Below are 18,583 nucleotides of genomic sequence, written 5' to 3'. Positions count from 1 at the left end.
ACTTTAGTAAGTTTTTATGGACATGAAATGTAAATAAACTAAATGGGTTTCAATAAACAATAATATAGTTTGGTTCTAGTAGTACATATTGTAGTATATCCACTTAATGGCTCTTCCTTTATCAATCAAATTCCAGATTGAATTGTAATTTAGAAAAAGGAAACAACAAATGTGCTGGATTGTTGAAATATTGTTTCATGAAAATTAACAAGATATATTTGTTTGGTTTCCACCAAAAAAATCATTTTTCTATATTGTGTCAAGGAACTATCAATTCATCTGCCCTGCATGTGACTTACTTACTGAAAGCATAAATAAATGGGTGGAGAGGATGGCTGTGGGGTTGGTTTGAGGTCATCATTGAGCCAATTTGGGAAATTGGTCAGGAATTTCATAAACCTACATCACGGCTGTAGCAACCATGTTGTATATACATGCATTTCTGTCTCATAGTTAACTGAACATGTCATATGTAATATAAAGTGTAGTATTACAATATTATAAATATGTTATTGTTTTGGATGGTGTGGATTTTTTATATTGTTTTATTTTAATATAGCCTAAATATCTCTTAATAGATATTTCACAGGAAGCCCCGCATAACGTCTTTCCCTCAGTGGCATAGTTCAGGACAAATACCCTTGCACTAACCAAAAATAGACAAGGTTTGCTACTGGAACACTTCGTAGAAGTATAAAAGCCAAGAGCTGAAGTTCAAATAAATTGACGAAAAGGAGTAAGAGATATTAAATGACAAGTGATGTGTGGTTTATTAGTGGATATGAGCTACGAAAGAATTTAAAGCTTTAAAGTTAATATGAAAAGTACAGTAAAACTGTTATTTATTTTTTTGTCTTATTTTACATTTTTCTGTCAAGTTCGAAAGCTACTCTTCCAAAAATTACAGTGGAAAAGTGAAAAATCTTGAAAAATCCGCTCTGTTGAATGACGTCACTGGTCCCCAGCAGCGCCATTTGCGTATGTATTCCATAATATTAACATCGCAACTTTTCAAAATGTTGCAACAAAACGGAACGCTAAGTGTTTGGAAGTTCCAACCACCTCCCTTGTACCATGGTGGAGGTTTAAGTTTACATGTGAGTCTGAGCGTTAATTGGTCCGATATAATCCAAATTTGTGAAAAAATTAAAAATTAAAAAAACATTCATAATTCAATTATGTCAAGTCTTTGCTCTTTGGAAAACACCGGCTCTTTATCCACTTGGTGTGTTTGTTATGAAAAAAAATGCCATGGAAACTAATGCGGAACTACGTTACGGACACTCGATAATAACGATTCTTCTTCGTAGCAATATTTCAGGATGTTACACAACTCTTTTACTACGCTGAGGGGGACGGGGGTAAGATACGTTGGGTGACTTCCCGTAGAGTTACGTGACATCCTGTAGAATGGCTGCTGCGGAGACTAAGCGCTGACTGGCTAAACAGTCTGTGAAACCATTACACTGCTGGAGGATGGTGTGGGTGATACGGCCGGCATCGAAGATACAACTTGTGAACTTGAAGGTGATACGGCCGGCATCGACGATACAACTTGTGAACTTGAAGGCGATACGGTCATCACCGGACTGGAGGAAGGCGACGGAATAGGACTCATGGGTGGGGCTGGAGTGGGTGGCTTGAAAATCTCTCCTGTAAGTGATATGATAAATGGTACAACTCTGTTTATAGCGCGTCCTTGCTTTAAACAAAGAACTAACCGTTTTACTTATACAATAAAGAGGGTGGTACGAACAACTTCGATCTAGAGAACTGTGGACTTCCTCCAAACAAGATCAGAATAATTGGTATGAAATGGGGGGGGGGGAAATCAGGTAAATTTTATTGTGACACAAACAAATTCCTTCAACCTCTTCCCCCCCCCCCCCAACTTCTTACTATCCAGTGTGACCGAAACTGAATTTCTCCTTATAATATTAATACAAGATTCAGCAGAAAAGTGATGACAATACAGAAAAACATATCAATGAGGGCATGATTAGTTCATCAACTACCAAATTCTCTAAACAAACATAATGAGAATGACATGGCAAACAGTAGGGAGAATAAATAATGATATCTTGGGTTTAATCAGTAGCAACCTAAACTCAAGATCTGATTATGCTTCGGCTTACTTGGCAATTGCGTCATTTGTTTATGTAGAAATGCTTTCTCTATCAGGCATTTCTCCGGAAACAGAGTCTCTACTACGTTTCTGGCATGGATTACTTACTTTGTCAGCATTTTGTTGTTGGTCTAGCTCTAATCAGGGTTAGTAACTTCACATGATACTTACCAAAGATTTTGACTTGACTTTTTTGGCAATTTGTATTATTCAAGCAGTCTACTTCTTTCAGTACAGATTTGAGTATGGAATACTTCCTTTTTCCTGTTTAAGAAAAACACAGTTAGTTGCAAACATAGTTTGATGCTACTCTGGTTTGCAGATTTAATGAATGTAACCGAAGAAGTTACAATTCATAGACCCAACGTTTCGACACTCCTGTCTAGTGCTTTCATCAGGGGTGATCTAAACGCTGCAACAAGAGGTCCTTTTATATGATCACTAATTTTTTCTGACGAGGTGTAAATAGGCGTCAGGAAGCAAACCGCCATCGTCACGATTTAAAGGAGCGTGGGCGGAGTTAATATGCCAAGCCTCCAAACAAAGGCGCGAGTGGTAACGCCGATTAGTGGTGATAATTTTAGAATTATCCCACCCAATTGTATGGTTAGTTAGGCATGTAGCTCCGATAAAGCTGAATTTTCCTTTTTGCAAAGGAAAACCGCTTTTTGGTGCTCTTTTAAACGTGTACCAAAGTGATGTTTGGTCTGTCCAATGTATTCGTTGTCACAGTCATTGCAAGGAATAGAAGAAATGGCGTCGGTTCGTTGTTCTTTCGTGACAGGATCCTTAGGTTTGGCGAAAATATGCCCCAAAGTCTGAAAAGGCATTTCGGTTACTTAAACGGCAGGATCTGGGCACGAGGTTACATCGCAATTTACCACCAGAGTGCAAACTGTAAAAGAAATTTTTTAGCTGATTTATTTTAATATAAACAGAATAAGCTACTTACCCCAATAGCGTGCGCAGTAACCATAACGGTAATGGTAACGGCGGCGGTAAGAGGGGCGGTAATGGCGGCGGCTCCTCCTTCCCCACCACCCGACGCTCCTCTTCTCTCTGAGATTATGGCCTGGAAAATAAAAAGAATTTATTGACGAACACATAGATACAGTCAGTGATAAAGGTTCGTTTTTAACTCAATTTGAATTTGTGTGAGAGAGAAATAATTATCAAGCACCTTGCAATTCCATGTCTATCTCACTGACTTCGTTTTCATTCTCTCCTTGAACAAGTAATATCAGGAATATGACACAGAATGCTGCCTGTAAACAAGAAGAATAAAGGCCATAAACTTCTAATTATGGACACAAGTGCGGATAACCTGTCAGCGACCAGCTATCACATCTATGAGTATGGCCGCAGTGGGTTATTCTAGTAAATGAATTCAGATGTGTTTTTCTTGGACAACATTAATATTGACGCGAAATGAAAGACGACTTTAACCGTAGCCAAGTGCAATATCTACTCACACACTAGAAAGCGGATCTTGAATAAGAACGTAAAATCACTTTTGTCATTCGGTCACTTTCTTTATCTCCTTTATTGCTTAATTAATCAGAGTTAATTGAAGTTGATCAAAGTATTTTGTTGAAGTTTGTTGCCATTCCCAGCTTTCTGAAGGCAATAACTTGTAAATAAAAAAACGTGATATTTGAGCGCAATACTGGCGCAAGAGTCCTCATACTGGTTCAATGCATCGCAGGTAATCGTATTCCTTCACTCCGAAATCAATGACAACTACGCCGAAGGATGTGGAAAATTTTTCACAAGCGTAGGACGATAATCTAATTAAAAGAATTGTAGCCTCAGTCCTCTCATTTTTCCGTCCAATAAGCGATGCTTTGTAAAATAAGCTAAACAGAGCTTGTGAGCGAATTAGACAATTGAAAAGGTTCATATTTGACGGACATTCTGCCAGAATCAGTAAAAAAGCATCATATATAAGGATGTTGCAGAAAAATAGCTCTTAATATTATTGTAGTTTCATGTGCAAATAATTTACGATCAAAATAAAAATGTTTTCTTTAAAGTTTTTTATCTTTAAAATTGGGTTTTGCAATTTCCAATGATCATAACTTGGAAACATAGACAAATGTCTTTACTGACGTACAAAATACTCCACTGGAACTTAATTAACTGATTAAAATGTACTTACCAAAATAAGAAGCCTGAGGGTATTCATGGTTAAAGAGCTTTATGGCTGGTGTATATAGAAAAAGGATCTGCTTTCCAATTTCTTCAACAATGGTCACCTCTGCTGTTATCCAATGATTGAAAAAATTTCAGTGTGTACTTTTATAGCGATTTAAAATCACGTGTCATGATTCATCAATATAGCGTTTTTCTATTATTTACTGTGTAACAAGGCTGCGGTTTGCGTTAATCGTGAAGTTCTTCAGGATCTGGAAAATGCCAATCATATCTACAAAACAAATAATTACCGGCGAACATGTTGGCTTTAGTACTTGAATTCAAGTAGGGTGTAGCTATTTTTTCCTTCTTTGTGACTGTTTTAGGAAAAACACCATGGAAACTAATTTCATCAGGAACTTCGCAAGGGTACGACAGTCCACGAAGGAAACCGTTAAGGCTAATCATTAAGGGAAAAAGATAAAATTATTAAGCTTCATTTAAGAAACATTAACCACGACACTTTTTAGAGGATTCGTTGACGTTTTAATGTTGCATAATTTCTTTAACGCGTAACTTCTCGATCTGTCTTTTTAGCCAATATAACACATACCCAAGCTGGTGTAATAGAGCGGATTGCTCTTAAAATTGATGTGCCTTTGAATATCGAGATTCTGCGGAAGTAAGTTAATCAAAACAGTGTAAATCAAACTTTTGTCGAGAGCCATTCCCAAAGTGAAACTTTAAAGCGATCTTATTAAATTTTAAAGTTTTAAGGAGATAAATGTGATGCTTAAAGAAATATTTTTCTTTTTGCCTTTTTTACCTGTTGTCTGGAATGTTTTTTATGCCCCTGTGGAGTAAAAATCGTTTTATTTGTATTGATCACAGAAATTATTCGAGTTAATGTCATTGTGCCATTAAAAACTTTTGTTATGAAGAAGAAAACATAGCTATTAGCGGACCCTTGATCCCAAGATGATCAACGTTACTTGTAAGGATCCTTGAATTTTTGCATTAGTTTATTTCTTGTGATAGATAAAAAATTTTGAATATTATACAATAATAATTTTCCTATGAGTTTGCGAAGTCTGTGCACTGATGCAGTAATAGTGAATTTCTTGATAAACCCACAGGGTAAATATAAGACGCTGATTTCATTGAGGCACTTACGTAGGCGGTTTCTTCCGCCTAAGATCCTTGAACACCAAACTTTGAACGTGACGTTTTTCATAACAAAATAACTCTTTGCACTTCCCAAAGTTAAGACCTTAAAACGGTAAAAATTGAACCATGTTACAAGAGAGAGAAAGGAAAGAATGGTTTTATCTTTTTTGTTTTGCCACGAGAATATCAACTCCCCAAATCAAAGCCGGTCACAACATCGTCGGTTCGTCAACTGCCATTCCAATATCCTTCATTTAAGTTGGCCTGAAAGCTAACGAGGCATGCGTGATAAGTAGGTTTTTAGGGATTTTACACAACTCACGTAATTTCGCGCGGGTGAGATAAGCGCTGTCAACAAAAATTTGACTTAAAGATGTATTATTGCACTTCTTGATAAGTTTTACCAAAAACTATTTGGCAATGTGATTCGGTCAAAATATTTACAACATTATTTTAGTCCCAGTTATTTGCTTAGTATTGTTTGGTTGCATCAAAACATCTGATGAATATCATACTTAATTCTTAGATGGGAAATTTGTTCGTCAAATAGTTTAAAAGGTGAAGACTTTTTCTAAAAGAAATTTAGCGCAGTTTTGCTCTTCATTGAACATCACACCTATCATGATACCCAAAGTCCTAAGTATGTTACTTCATTTCTAGCTGATCGATTTAGTTTGAAAGGAGATGAACGGTATCTTTGTCAGTCAGCAGGTTTTCTTTTATTGTTTTCAAGGTAACAGTTATCAATCGGGAGCGGTGTCAATTTGCGTGGTCTGCGGCCAGGCATTCCCGGACTGCGCTGAAGTTTGAAGCATTATTTCCGACCACGGAGATGTTTCGCATTTTTCCATGACGGGGCAATATTTCACAATTCGAGCACATTTCCAAGAAAACTGTCTTCCGGTATGCTTTTTAGGCTAAAATTACAGTTTGCAAGGCCTTTCCCTAATTAACTCAGACACCTTAATTACCTGCATTCCTCCCTCCCTTTAAACCGCCTCCCGTCTAATAACCTTCAAGTTCCTCATGTCGTTGCTTATTATGTTATTTGGGAACAACTGTGTTTCAGTGCAAAATATTCATGCAGATGAAGGCTTGTCCGGCGACATTAATACTCTGTATTGAATGTCTCAGGCTCTCGGACAGACTGTGCACTGTATAGTGAAAACTTTAGCCCTCAATTAGTTGTTGATAAGGGTCGGGTTGCACGAGAGCTAATTTGTTTGTTTCAGATGTAAATCTGTCAACAAGTCGTATAAAATAAGTTCGACCCTCAGTTTTAACCCGTAAGAAACCGTCGAGGTAACATTGCGCAAATCTTTTAAATTTTTTTTAATTCTGGTAAGAGAATTTTTTTTTTCCGGTCAACTGTCCATCTCAGTCAGTCCGGGATAGTTATCAGAGTTGATAACTACTTGACGTCACAACATGGCGACGACCATTTCGGGTATCGAAGATTTTTATACCCAACTCGAAATGTTCGCTGTTTAGTCGTTATTACACGCCGTACGTACAAATAATTCCATTGGAAATTAGTGAACAGGTACTGGTTTTCGCCTACTGAAGATGGTGGTCATCACGGAGTGCTAGAGGCGAAATTTTGGGCACGGAAGTAACAGGACAGTTGAAATGACACATTTGATTGAGTTATGTTTTTCAACTTTGCCTTAAAGTTTGAGTCAGTGAATGAATTTTTCCGGGGTCAAAAAATCATGGAGCTGTTCTTAAATCTATCTTTTTTTTTCGATGCAACTGCTATTTATCGTGATGCGAACCGCAGGAAAAAAGTGCATAGGGTGGTCTTGATTTACTCAGTCGCCAACCGCCATTTTGTGTTTTTGACGATGCTTTCAATCTCTCTGTTTATCATTCGAACATTGTTGTCTAATTTCCGATTTCTTATCACCGCACCATACTTAGTTTTTAGTATTTAAAACAATGATGTTTCGTTTCATTGTGCTGTTATTGCCCGAAGAGAACATAATTAAACAAACCAAACTAGTTATTTGTCAAACGAGAGCCCGCTGTCATCGAATATTATGCTCCGTTTGAGGGTTCACCTTGGTTTTTCTTCTGGTCGCTTCATGTTAAGGAGAAGCTCCAGCTGGATGGGCAACTTGACTCGTGCACGGATTTTACTTTCCACAAGTCAGGAAATGGTCAAAAAAAAGATTCAAGGTCAGGGAAAAGTCAGGAAATTTCACTCTAAGTCAAGGAAAATTTGTTTTTAAGAGAAATGAGCAAAAATTGGATTTTTTTTACCAATTCAAGTACTTTAGTAGGTTTTTATGAACATGAAATATAAATAAACTAAATTGGGTTTCAAGAAACAATAATATGATTTGGTTCTAGTGGTACATACTGTAGTATATCCACTTAATGGTTTTTCCTTTATCAATCAAATTCCAGATTGAATTGTTATTTAGAAAAAGGAAACAACAAATGTGCTGGATTGTTGAAATATTGTTTCATGAAAATTAACGAGATGCAGGTGTTAGGTTTCCACCAAAGAAATAATTTTTCTATATTGTCAGGGGAATTTTACATTTGTCAGAGAAATTCATAAACTTACATGCATGGCTGTAGCAACCATGTTGTATATACATGCAGTTCTGTCTCAAAGTTAACTGAAAATTTCATATGTAATATAAAGTTTAATACTATAATATCACAAATATTCTATTGTTTTGGATGGTGTGGATTTTCTATATTGTTTTATTTTGATAAAGCCTAAATATCTCTTAACAGATATTTCACAAGAAGCCCCACATAACGCCTTTCCCTCAGTGGCATAGTTCAGGACAAATACCTTTGCACAAACGTAAAATAGACAAGATTTGCTGCGGGGACTGACACTTCTTTATCCACTTGGTGTGTTTGTTATAAAAAAAATGCCATGGAAATTGATCCGGAACTACGTTACGGACACTCGATATTGACGATTCTTCTTCGTAGCAATATTTCAGGATGTTACACAACTCTTTTCTACGCAAAGGGGGAAGGGGTTAAGATACGTTGCGTGACTTCTTGTAGATTTACGTGACATCCTGTAGAAAGGCTGCTGCGGAGACTAAGGGCTGATTGGCTAAACAGTCTGTGAAACCATTACACTGCTGGAGGATGGTGTGGGCGATACGACCGGCATCAAAGATACAACTTGTGAACTTGAAGGGGTTACGGACATCACAGGACTGGAGGAAGGCGACGGGGTGGGACTCATAGGTGGAGCAGGAGTGGGTGGCTTGAAAATCTCTCCTGTTATAGATATGACAAATGGTACAACTCTGTTAACAGTGCGTCCTTGTTTTGAACAAGGTACTAACCGTTACACTTGTATTATTGAGAGGGTAAACAAAACATTACTAAACGCTCCCCTATCAAGGGCAGAGTAATTGGTTTACAAATGTCTCAGTGTAGTTAAGGAGAGAATCATTAGAAACCAGTCATTTTTTATTACGCTAAGGGAGGGGGGGGGAGGAGATTTTTTATGGAAAAGTGATGTCCCTATCAATTAAGCATTTCTCCGGAAGGCAATCTGTCTTCTAATCTTCTGAACTATTTACTCTGACAGCATTTTGTTGTAGGTCTGGAATTGGTGAGGGTTAGTAACTAAACATGATACTTACCAAAAAGCTTCTTTTGATAAAATCGGCATTTTTTATTATCCAAGCAATCAACTTCTTTCAGTACACGTTTGAGTAGCCACTTCTTCTTCTTCACTGATGAAAAAATAACACAGACAATTGCTTTAGATAACGTTCAATGAGTAACCTATGTCTTAAGCCTCCCTTGGTCAGATGTTGAGCCGTTTGATGCAACTTTGGCGCCTTTTTTTTTTTTTTTTTTTTTTTTTCCATCAAAACATGGTAAGAGAAAAGAAGGTGGTATACCGAGCAACTTGTGTGCCATTGATGTTGTTGACCACGATTTTGCGACCGTGATTTGATTTAAGACACACGGGAAATACATATTTCATTTAATACCAGAAAGGCAAATAAAAATTCCCTCGTTCGCCTGACTCTCTGAATTTTATGTCCCTATTGACGTATTTTTCTCTTCGCAAGGAACCGGTCCTCCTTCTATTCCTAGTTAACAGATCTTTCACCTCTTATATTCGGATAAATCTTCTTAACATTTTTAGGACTGCGCGTCACGCTGAACAAAGCAAGGAAAACGATTTCTCCATGATTGATCAACGATAACTACCAATCACAGTGCACAGAGTGCTACTAAGTTTGATCGTAATTTTTGGCAAAATCTTTTTGATAAAAACAGAATAAGCTGCTTACAGTAAGTGAGTAATTCAGTGTTAACAACTGAGTTGAAAACGTAAATTGGCCGCCGTAAAGAGTAAAAAAGCTGACGTTTCGAGCGTTAGCCCTTTGTCAGAGCGATTACTTACAATAAGTGAGTAGACAGCGTCTGGAGTAAAACCTATAGCTCCTCTTTTCTCGGAGATTATGGCCTGGAAAATACAAACAATTCTCTAAATACATAGGTTCAGTCAGGGATAAAAGGGCCTAAGGTTCGCTTTCAACTTGCTTTGAATCTGTTTAAATGAAGGGTTCCCTTTTATCACATCGATGATATCAAAAAACAATAGTACAGGTATAGCAAGCAGGACAGAACAGGTTCTAATTATTTTTATATCCTGGCGATATCAATCCTGTGAACATCTTAAAGTACAACGATTAGACCACTTTTTTTCGAATTATAATTTGAACACTTTTTACTTCTCAACTCATTTTTGCTGAGCTGCTTCGATATATTTGGTCAACAAATGAAGTCGAAACAGAGGTTAAAGTTTCAGAAGTAAATGAAAACGACATATCTCGTAACTTTAGAGCGTTTTTTACGAAAGCGGTCCAAACTTAACTTTAAGAAGAAGAGGTCCTTAGCAACTTAGAAAGAGAACAGGATCGCTAGAACAAAATTAAGCTGAAGCATCAGAGAAAAAAAACTATATTACGCGTTTGTTAACTTATTTTTCCCGAGAAGTTTACCAGTAAGCCTTGACGGACTTGATGTACTCCCAGTTTTCCCAGCGTGCATTGTTTTCAAAGACATTTCTACGGTATGGAGTCGATATGTAGAGATATTGATTGAAGGCAAGTCTTATTGTCGCGTTGTTTTATTCAACGTTCAACTGCGTGCAGTTGTGAGCTATTACCTTTTTAACTGTACTGTCGACCGACAATTCAACCCCTCAACGCGACTCAAATCTTTGAAATTGCGCTTCCTGTCAGGTGATTTTCCACATAATTTTACCCTCGATAACTAGAACAATGTTTGTCGGTGAGAAGCAACTCTACACAAAATTACCACGCTGGGCCTTATTTCATTTTAAAGCAGCAGAGTCTAAAAGGGCCCTTATTTGTTTGTTTGTTTTAATTTTGTTTCTGGTTCCGTCATTGTTTTGCTTTGGTTTTTTATCTTTTTTTTATTTTGAACAAAATAAAAAGCCTCCAGTTCGGCCGTTAAAGTTTATATGTGATTACCACAGACATTTTTATTAATGTAATTACTACACACCTACAATGTAATTACTACACACCTTGCAATTCCACATCTGACTCACTGACTTCGTTTTCATTCTTTCCTTGAACAAATAACACCAGGAATATAACACAGATTGCTGCCTGTAAACAAGAAGGTCAAGCGATCAAAGATCATATATAAACTTCTATCTATGGGCTTAGAAGATTCAGAGGAAGCTAATTACCTAACAGCCACTGCATATATATTTGTAAGTCCATTCAAATTTCGTTCGATTTATTTAAACGTAAAAAAATTCTAACGCGTTTTTCTTGAACACAAGTACGTGGGAGACGAAAGCTGATTTTAACACTAGTCAGGTGCGATTTCTGTTCGAACACAAGAAAGAGGAAATTGAAAAATGACGTCAAATCACTTCGGTCATTTATTTCCTTTCCTTATAAAGGTTATTGTTATGATTCAAAGTATTTTGTATAATTTTGACGCCAGCCCCATCTCTTTGGAAGCGAAACGAATTTAAAGCTAACGCAAAAAATGAGATTTTAGCACAAGATAGGGGGTGCAATACTAACGGAAAATTTTTCTTATAGGCCTGGTACATCGCAGGTGATTTGATTTGATTCATTCACTCCAAAATCAGGGTTACAGACAGAGCATAAAACTGACAATTTGTAAGCTTAGGATATCATCATGGTTTCCTGTTCAAACAAACTACTTGGCTGAAATTTTGCTTTAAGGTGTCAATATCAAGAGATTATAAACTGTTGGATGTACCTACCAAAATTAAAAGCCTGCATGTATTCATGGTTAAGGAACTTTATGGCTAGTGTTTATAAAAAAAAGGATCTGCTTTCCAATTTCCTTTGCAATAGTCACCTCTGCTGTTATCCAATGATTGAAACAATTTCAGTGTGTTCTTTTATAGCGATTTAGGATCACGTGTCATGATTCATCAATATAGCGTTTTTCTTTTATTTACTGTGCAACAGGGCTGCGGTTTGCGTTAATCGTGAGGTTCTTCAGGATCTGGAAAATGCCAATCATATCTACATAACAAATAATTACCGGCGAACATGTTGGCTTTAGAACTTGAATTCAAGTAGGGTGTAGCTATTTTTTCCTTCTTTGCGTCTATGTTTTGGGATAAACACCATGGAAACTAATTAAATACGAAACTGAAACAGCGCACAATTTTTCTAGATTGAAAATTAATTGCTTTTTTTTTTATTAAAACAACCTATTCCTGAGTGAATTAACTAAACTTAATACGCAGCCACAATTATAAAGCATTGGAGGATTCATTGCCCTTTGAAGATTGCGTTATTTCTTTAATGCGTAGCTTCTGGATCTGTCTCTTTAGTCAATATAACGCATGTCCATGCTACAGTTGTAATAGAGCGGATTGCTATCAAAATTGATGGGCCTTTGAATATCAGGATGCCGAAGAAATCGGTTTAATCAGAACAGTGTAAATCAAGCTTTTGTCAAGATTCATTCCCAAAGTTAACTTTTAAAACTATCTCATTAAGAAGATAATTAATCTCAACTTGTGACTCATTAAAATCATGTATTAACACTGTCACTTAGTCACTTGAACACATTCTTAACGCATTAATCCCGGGCTCGACCCGAAATGGATGATATCAGTCTAACATTTCACCGAAGTTATTTTTTTAGGAGATAAATGTGCCGCGTAAATAAATGTTTTTATGTTTCATCTTTTCAGCTGTTGATTGGCATGTTTTCTGGTCTTTCTATGCCGCTGTGAAGTCTTTGATTTTTTTAATTTATATTGATCATAGTAATTACTCAAAGGTCATCATTAAAAAAGAAAACTTTAGTTATGGAGAAGAAAACATAGCTATTAACGCGCCTTTGATCCCAAGATGATCAACGCTTCTTGTAAGTACCTATAATTGTTGCTTTTTTCCATTACATGTGATAGACTGTAGAAAACTTTGAATGTAATGCAACAATGATTTTCTCATGAGTTTGCGAAATCTGTGCATTGATGCAGTAAATTGAATTTCTCGAGTGATCCACGGAATAAATATAGGACGCTGATTTCATATAAGTTCTAACGTGGGCGGTTTCTTCCGCTAACATCTTTGTTAACATGGAAACAGTCACACTTCGAACGTGATGTTTTCAATAACCAAATAACTCGCTGCGTTTCTCACGGCTAAGGACTTGAAATGGTAAGAAGTTAATTGTGCTACTAGAAAAAAAGGAAGGAAGGAATGCTTAATTCCTTCTTTCCTTGAATGAAGGCCGGTCACAACTTCGCCTGTGCGTCAACTGCCATTCCAATACCCTTCATCTGGGTTGGCCCGATATGAAGCACGATTGGTTGGGCACGATATGAAGATTTTTCAATGACTTTGCTAAACTCAAGTGCCTTTGTGTGGGCGAGATAAGTGCTGTCGACAAAACTGTGACTTAGAAGTGTATCATAGCCGAAAACTAACATGACAATGTTTTTCAGTCAACATATTTCAAAATTATTTTTAGCAGACTTATGTGTTTGGCATTGTGTGAAATCTGATGAATATTTTATTTTGTTCTTATGAGGAAATTTATTCATTAAATAGTTTAAATGATAGAGATTTTTTCAAAAAGAAATAAAATGCAACTGCTCTCTTCATGCCCAGTCTTTGCTAGCTGCGTTGGAGTTTTGAAGCACTTTCGTCGGCTTTGAAGATTTTTTTACATTTTAACCAGCAACTGGGCAATATTTCAGGACTTTCATATTCCGAGGAAATTTTCAACAAAATTGTCTTCTTAAAATCTTTGTAAGGTAAAACTACAGGATCTTTGGAAGGCCATTTCCTAAAATTAACGTACACGCCTAAATTACCCCCTACCCCCACCCCTTTAAAACCGTAGAAGAAGCAATGGCCTGAAGATCAGTGCACTGGACACCAAGTTCGAAAGGATCCAGGTTCGAGACTTAACCGGGTCACTCTGTCAGTCGTGTTTTTGGGAAAGACACTTTACTCTCTCAGTGTGTCTTTCTCCACCCAAGACTATGAACGGATAACAGCGAATTGTCACGGAGGTGTGATGAAATCCTGAGGGGTAAGCTTGCAATGAACTAGCATCCCATCCAGGGGGGAGTGGTTATACTCTTAGTCGCTTCATGCAACATGGAAATCGGGATAAGCTCCGACTGAGTGGGCTTCTACCTTGTTTACCCCTCAAAAACCCTACCGTCTAAAACCTTCAGGTTCATAATAAGCTCCTTCCTCCCCTCCCTCCAGGACAAAAGTGCATGGAAAATAATAGTATTGCTCTTTATTTTGGATAGGTTGCGTTCCAGTGCAAAATATCCATGCAGTTGAAAGCGTGTCCGTTCTCATACTCTATATTAATTATTTCTGGTTCTTGAACATGTTGTCTAAAAACCGGCATACTATATACTATATTCGTTAACCCTGGTGAACCGCATTTTGGCCGTCAACAGTTTTATAATTAGCTCCCGTCTCTGTTGTGTCCCGTCCGAAAGTCCTGAAACTTAATAAGTCTTTCTTAGTTCTTTTTAGAGTATTTAAGGTTTTTTTGTGGTCCGGGTCCTTGTAAAAGACCATCGTCACAGTTTTAAAATCTTCCTGAAAGAACCCGATAAGATTACACAATACAAATTTTTTTAACACCTTCTCGTGATATTTCGTTAAGATTTGTTTGCGGATTATCGTAGTTTTGCCGACAAATGAATAATCACCACACCCTAACAACGTGTTACACTTAGCAGCGCGTGCCGTTTTTGTTCGTGACTCATGATCTCGATCATGACAAATATTGACAATTAATATTCTAACAAGAATTAACCTATGATAGACAATGGGTTGTGACTTCACTGGCATAATGACACGAACGATGAATCATAACGTTGGTTTTTTTTTTTCTGTTAACGCTGTGTGCATCTACGCGCAAATCTTGATCGGTTAATGTTTTCAATTTTTGAGCACCTGTTAAATAGATTTTTTTAGGAATTTTTTCTTAGCAGTTTGTGAGGTTTTCACAGCGCTATGTTTAAAAACTTGCCGCTAATATTATCACTGAAAAGACAAAACCGCAGGTATTCCAGTATTGCCCCCTTAAATTGAATCAATTACGATAGGCTTTGTTAATAATGAAAACTACCAGTCTCCGTTAAAAAAAATATTTGACGAGTGATGATTTAAGGCCAATATTACTAAGTGAAGCGTAAATCTTACAGAAGGGCGAGCGTGATTCGTGAATTTATGAACCAGAGAGGTGCACGAAATATACGTGACCTGAAATATACTTGACCCGTATATCATTTCGTAAACGGCATCAAGATTTCCCTAAAACCTTAAACACAAGAAGAGAGATTTGAAGTATTCCCTTCTAAATACGTGACCCGTGAATTTTAATAAAACTAGTACGTGCGTGAAACGGGGGGTAGGGCCCTTGCTTTGCTACACTCTTTCAACCCGTGACCTCTGGGAACGTGATTGCACCTGGTCATCGAACCCAGTTGAACTCTTGGTCTCTAACCTCAAGAAGCATGCCTGGGTGACATGTCGTTTGTAGAATCCTCGTTTCCTTTTCGTCGGATCGAGATACGAGCGACGGTTCGGGTAAACGAGTAGCCATGGGGATGAGAATGGGCCATTGGTTGTGACTTAACACTTGGATGTACAAGGGGGTGGGGGGTGGGGGGGGGTGGTGCACTACCCCTCCCGAGTTTTTTTTTTAATTTTACGAAGAGGATTTTGTCTGTCCACCTCGGTAGTTGTTTGTTTATCTTGAACCTGGTGCAAATCGGTTCATGGGTATAACCTTGCAGGTTATGTTTTTAATACCAGCCTGAGTTTTCTCCTTAAAATCCTCCAATTAAGTACCTTATCAATAAAAAATTTACACACAAACTAGAAATAATTTTTGTTAAAACCATTTTCATTTAGGGTTATGTGAGAAATATGGGCAAACAAAAGTACAAAACCACCTTATATGGTCATGTTTTTTTGCGTTACCAATGCAACGGACATAAACAATTCATTCTGCCCGCAGTCGCTAATTTATATTCGAGTATTGGTTAAGTTTGAAAACGTGATTCCATAATTCTTTGGTCGATGATATAATTCCAGTCTAAGCACATGCCTTTAACACATGATCATAAATAATCATCCCGAGACGCTATCATGCATACCAGCTTGGACGAGATGGTATAACGATTTATGGAGGTCATTCAAATCTCAGTGTTGTTCTGATCAGATAAAGTGACTTAAATATGTGTAAACATCCAAGCTTACTTAAGGTGTGATATATCTTAGGTGAAGAAGTTTTCTCGACTGTAAATTTTACCAAAGAAAAGTTTGCATACCCATTTAGCTTCGGTTTTGGTCATGTTCATAAGCCTAAAAATCCGCTGAAGTCGGTGCCATGGAGATTAAAATCGTCTTACATGTGTTAAAGGATGGGAATAAAAACTCCAATGTGAGTTTCATGGTGAACTACTGACCCATTCGACCCCAAAAAGGCAGGAATGTTTTTGAAGAAGATATTAACTTTTGTATGAACGTAGGTATGACAGAGCGGAAACTAAGGAGAGCGGAAGGCTTCCTCTGTCGCCAGTGCTTTCTCGGTTTGTTCTTGCCTGTCTCGTGGGTGACTCCTTAAGGCCAGTTTCCAAAAAGAGTAAACACGATCTCAAAGGGGACTGCGGACTCAAACACAGGGTTCGAATCACGCATAAGAAGTCTTAGTAGATCCGTTTTACAGCAAAGGCGACTACGAATGCAGTTAGAAATTGGTTTGTGCGAAAACTTGTAGAGCTAACATTTAATTTAGAGAGACATTTTCGGCGGTGGTCGTTGAGCAATATTTTGTGAACCAATCATTTCTGTTTTTTGTAACTTGGTCCGGGTGTCTCGCAATATGCGTTTAAACTGTAATTAAAAATCGCAGCTATGGTGATTCTGCAAATGAAAACATCTAATTTCCGACGAAAAAGGTCGACAAGATTTTCAAGATGCGGTAAACAAAAAAATACGTGGATACTTACTGCATAGGATGTGCATGTGGTGTTATTCGCCATACACGTGACGTTATTCACAGAACGAATGCTCCTATTTCGGTGCCTTCAGGAAAAACCTAAGGCGTCCTTAAAGGTTGACTTCGGTGTCTTAGTAGATCCGTTTTACAGCAAAGGCGACTACGAATGCAGTTAGAAATTGGTTTGTGCGAAAACTTGTAGAGCTAACATTTAATTTAGAGAGACATTTTCGGCGGTGGTCGTTGAGCAATATTTTGTGAACCAATCATTTCTGTTTTTTGTAACTTGGTCCGGGTGTCTCGCAATATGCGTTTAAACTGTAATTAAAAATCGCAGCTATGGTGATTCTGCAAATGAAAACATCTAATTTCCGACGAAAAAGGTCGACAAGATTTTCAAGATGCGGTAAACAAAAAAATACGTGGATACTTACTGCATAGGATGTGCATGTGGTGTTATTCGCCATACACGTGACGTTATTCACAGAACGAATGCTCCTATTTCGGTGCCTTCAGGAAAAACCTAAGGCGTCCTTAAAGGTTGACTTCGGTGTTTAGATAGACTCCTGTATCTTCTTATGCTTCTCCTTCCCTGTGTGAAAAATAAGGAACAAATTTCATTAAAATCTTCAGTGAGTGGCATTAGTCTTAGTAAGCTCCACTACTTTTTTAATTTTTTCTTTTATTGTCATTTTTCTCCCCCATTTCAATCTTTCCAGGTGCTAACAAAATGGTAGATAAGTTTCTTGTAATGTTGCCTGGTTAGAAAGGGCGGACTTTTAAGCATGTCAAGCAACTCATCAGAGATAAATCGCAAGATTTCTGTTTATTATGTGGAGTGGAGGGTTGTTGACTTACTTACTTACTTACTACCCATCATGCCTGTGTGGCACATAGGGCAGCAACGAAATCCTTCCAACCCTGTCTATCTTTAGCCAGTTTTTCAATGGTGCTCCAGCTGTAATTGAGCCCCCTTAGTCTCTTCTCTACTGTCCTGCGCCAAGTTGTTTTCGGGCGCCCTCTGCTTCGTTTGCCTACAGGTGTCCAGTGCATTGCAATTCTTGCTATGTTGTTACTGGCCTTCGGCATCACATGACTGATCCACCTCCATCTTCTCCTGTTGACAAGTGTACGAATATCCTCCTGCTTGGTTTGCCTCAGTAGCTGGTCGTTTGATATTTTCTGAGGCCAGAAGATTCTCAGAATCTTCCTGAGGTTAGCTGTGTGAAAGGATGCTAGTTTTGAGAGGTCTTGTTCTGTCTGACTGACTGCCTGGCATTTTTAACTCTTAGATTATTTCGGGCAGCCAGCGCCCCTATCATTGTCTGTACTATTATTATAAATTTTTCTTTCTTCTTCTTCTTCTTCTTCTTGAATCTTTATTAAGTCATAAGATAAATAATCACATATCCTATGTTACAACATTAAAAGAAGGTATATATATAAATTACAGAGAAAATCAAGATAAAAATTATAAGACTAGATTATGTTTAAAAATTAAACGATTAACAAACGTGTTTTTGAACCTATCAGTGTTTATTTTAGGATGGTGACTTGTCTCTTTCCTCAGATTGTACTTGGTTAATTTCTTTTTTGGCATTATAGCTCTTAAAGGGTGTATTGTATTATTAAAAACATTCT

The 18,583-nt window shown here is 37.5% G+C and overlaps 1 protein-coding gene across 3 annotated transcripts; it reads right to left on the bottom strand.

Moving 5' to 3' along the window:
- Positions 1-843: 843 nt before the first annotated feature.
- On the bottom strand, positions 844-17,081 carry LOC131780594 (uncharacterized). Of its 3 annotated transcripts, XM_059097207.2 has the most exons (6): positions 11,700-11,805; positions 10,980-11,064; positions 9,828-9,890; positions 9,052-9,144; positions 8,537-8,680; positions 844-1,554 (listed from the first exon to the last, which is right to left on the bottom strand). In XM_059097207.2, the coding sequence occupies exons 1-6, from the start codon at positions 11,724-11,726 to the stop codon at positions 1,442-1,444; spliced, it is 525 nt and encodes a 174-aa protein (XP_058953190.2). In that variant the 5' UTR covers positions 11,727-11,805; the 3' UTR covers positions 844-1,441. The 3 variants fall into 3 exon arrangements, with proteins under 3 accessions (XP_058953190.2, XP_058953188.2, XP_066025830.1); XM_059097205.2 differs by lacking the exons at positions 8,537-8,680; positions 9,052-9,144; positions 9,828-9,890; positions 10,980-11,064; positions 11,700-11,805 and adding exons at positions 2,297-2,389; positions 3,078-3,197; positions 3,306-3,390; positions 4,284-4,388 and having other exon boundaries at positions 844-1,653; XM_066169733.1 differs by lacking the exons at positions 844-1,554; positions 11,700-11,805 and adding an exon at positions 16,953-17,081 and having other exon boundaries at positions 7,953-8,680.
- Positions 17,082-18,583: the final 1,502 nt, after the last annotated feature.

Source organism: Pocillopora verrucosa, chromosome 1 (genome assembly GCF_036669915.1).
Source record: "Pocillopora verrucosa isolate sample1 chromosome 1, ASM3666991v2, whole genome shotgun sequence".
Lineage (NCBI taxonomy): Eukaryota > Metazoa > Cnidaria > Anthozoa > Scleractinia > Pocilloporidae > Pocillopora > Pocillopora verrucosa.
This window is presented reverse-complemented; position numbering and strand designations above follow the sequence as displayed.

Coding starts and splice junctions, on each gene's coding strand:
- LOC131780594 (XM_059097205.2), bottom strand. CDS start 4,310: ATGAATACCCTCAGGCTTCTTATTTTG. Junction 3,391..4,283: donor CCCTCAGGCTTCTTATTTTG/GTAAGTACATTT, acceptor TCTTGTTTACAG/GCAGCATTCTGTGTCATATT. Junction 3,198..3,305: donor GATAGACATGGAATTGCAAG/GTGCTTGATAAT, acceptor TTTATTTTCCAG/GCCATAATCTCAGAGAGAAG.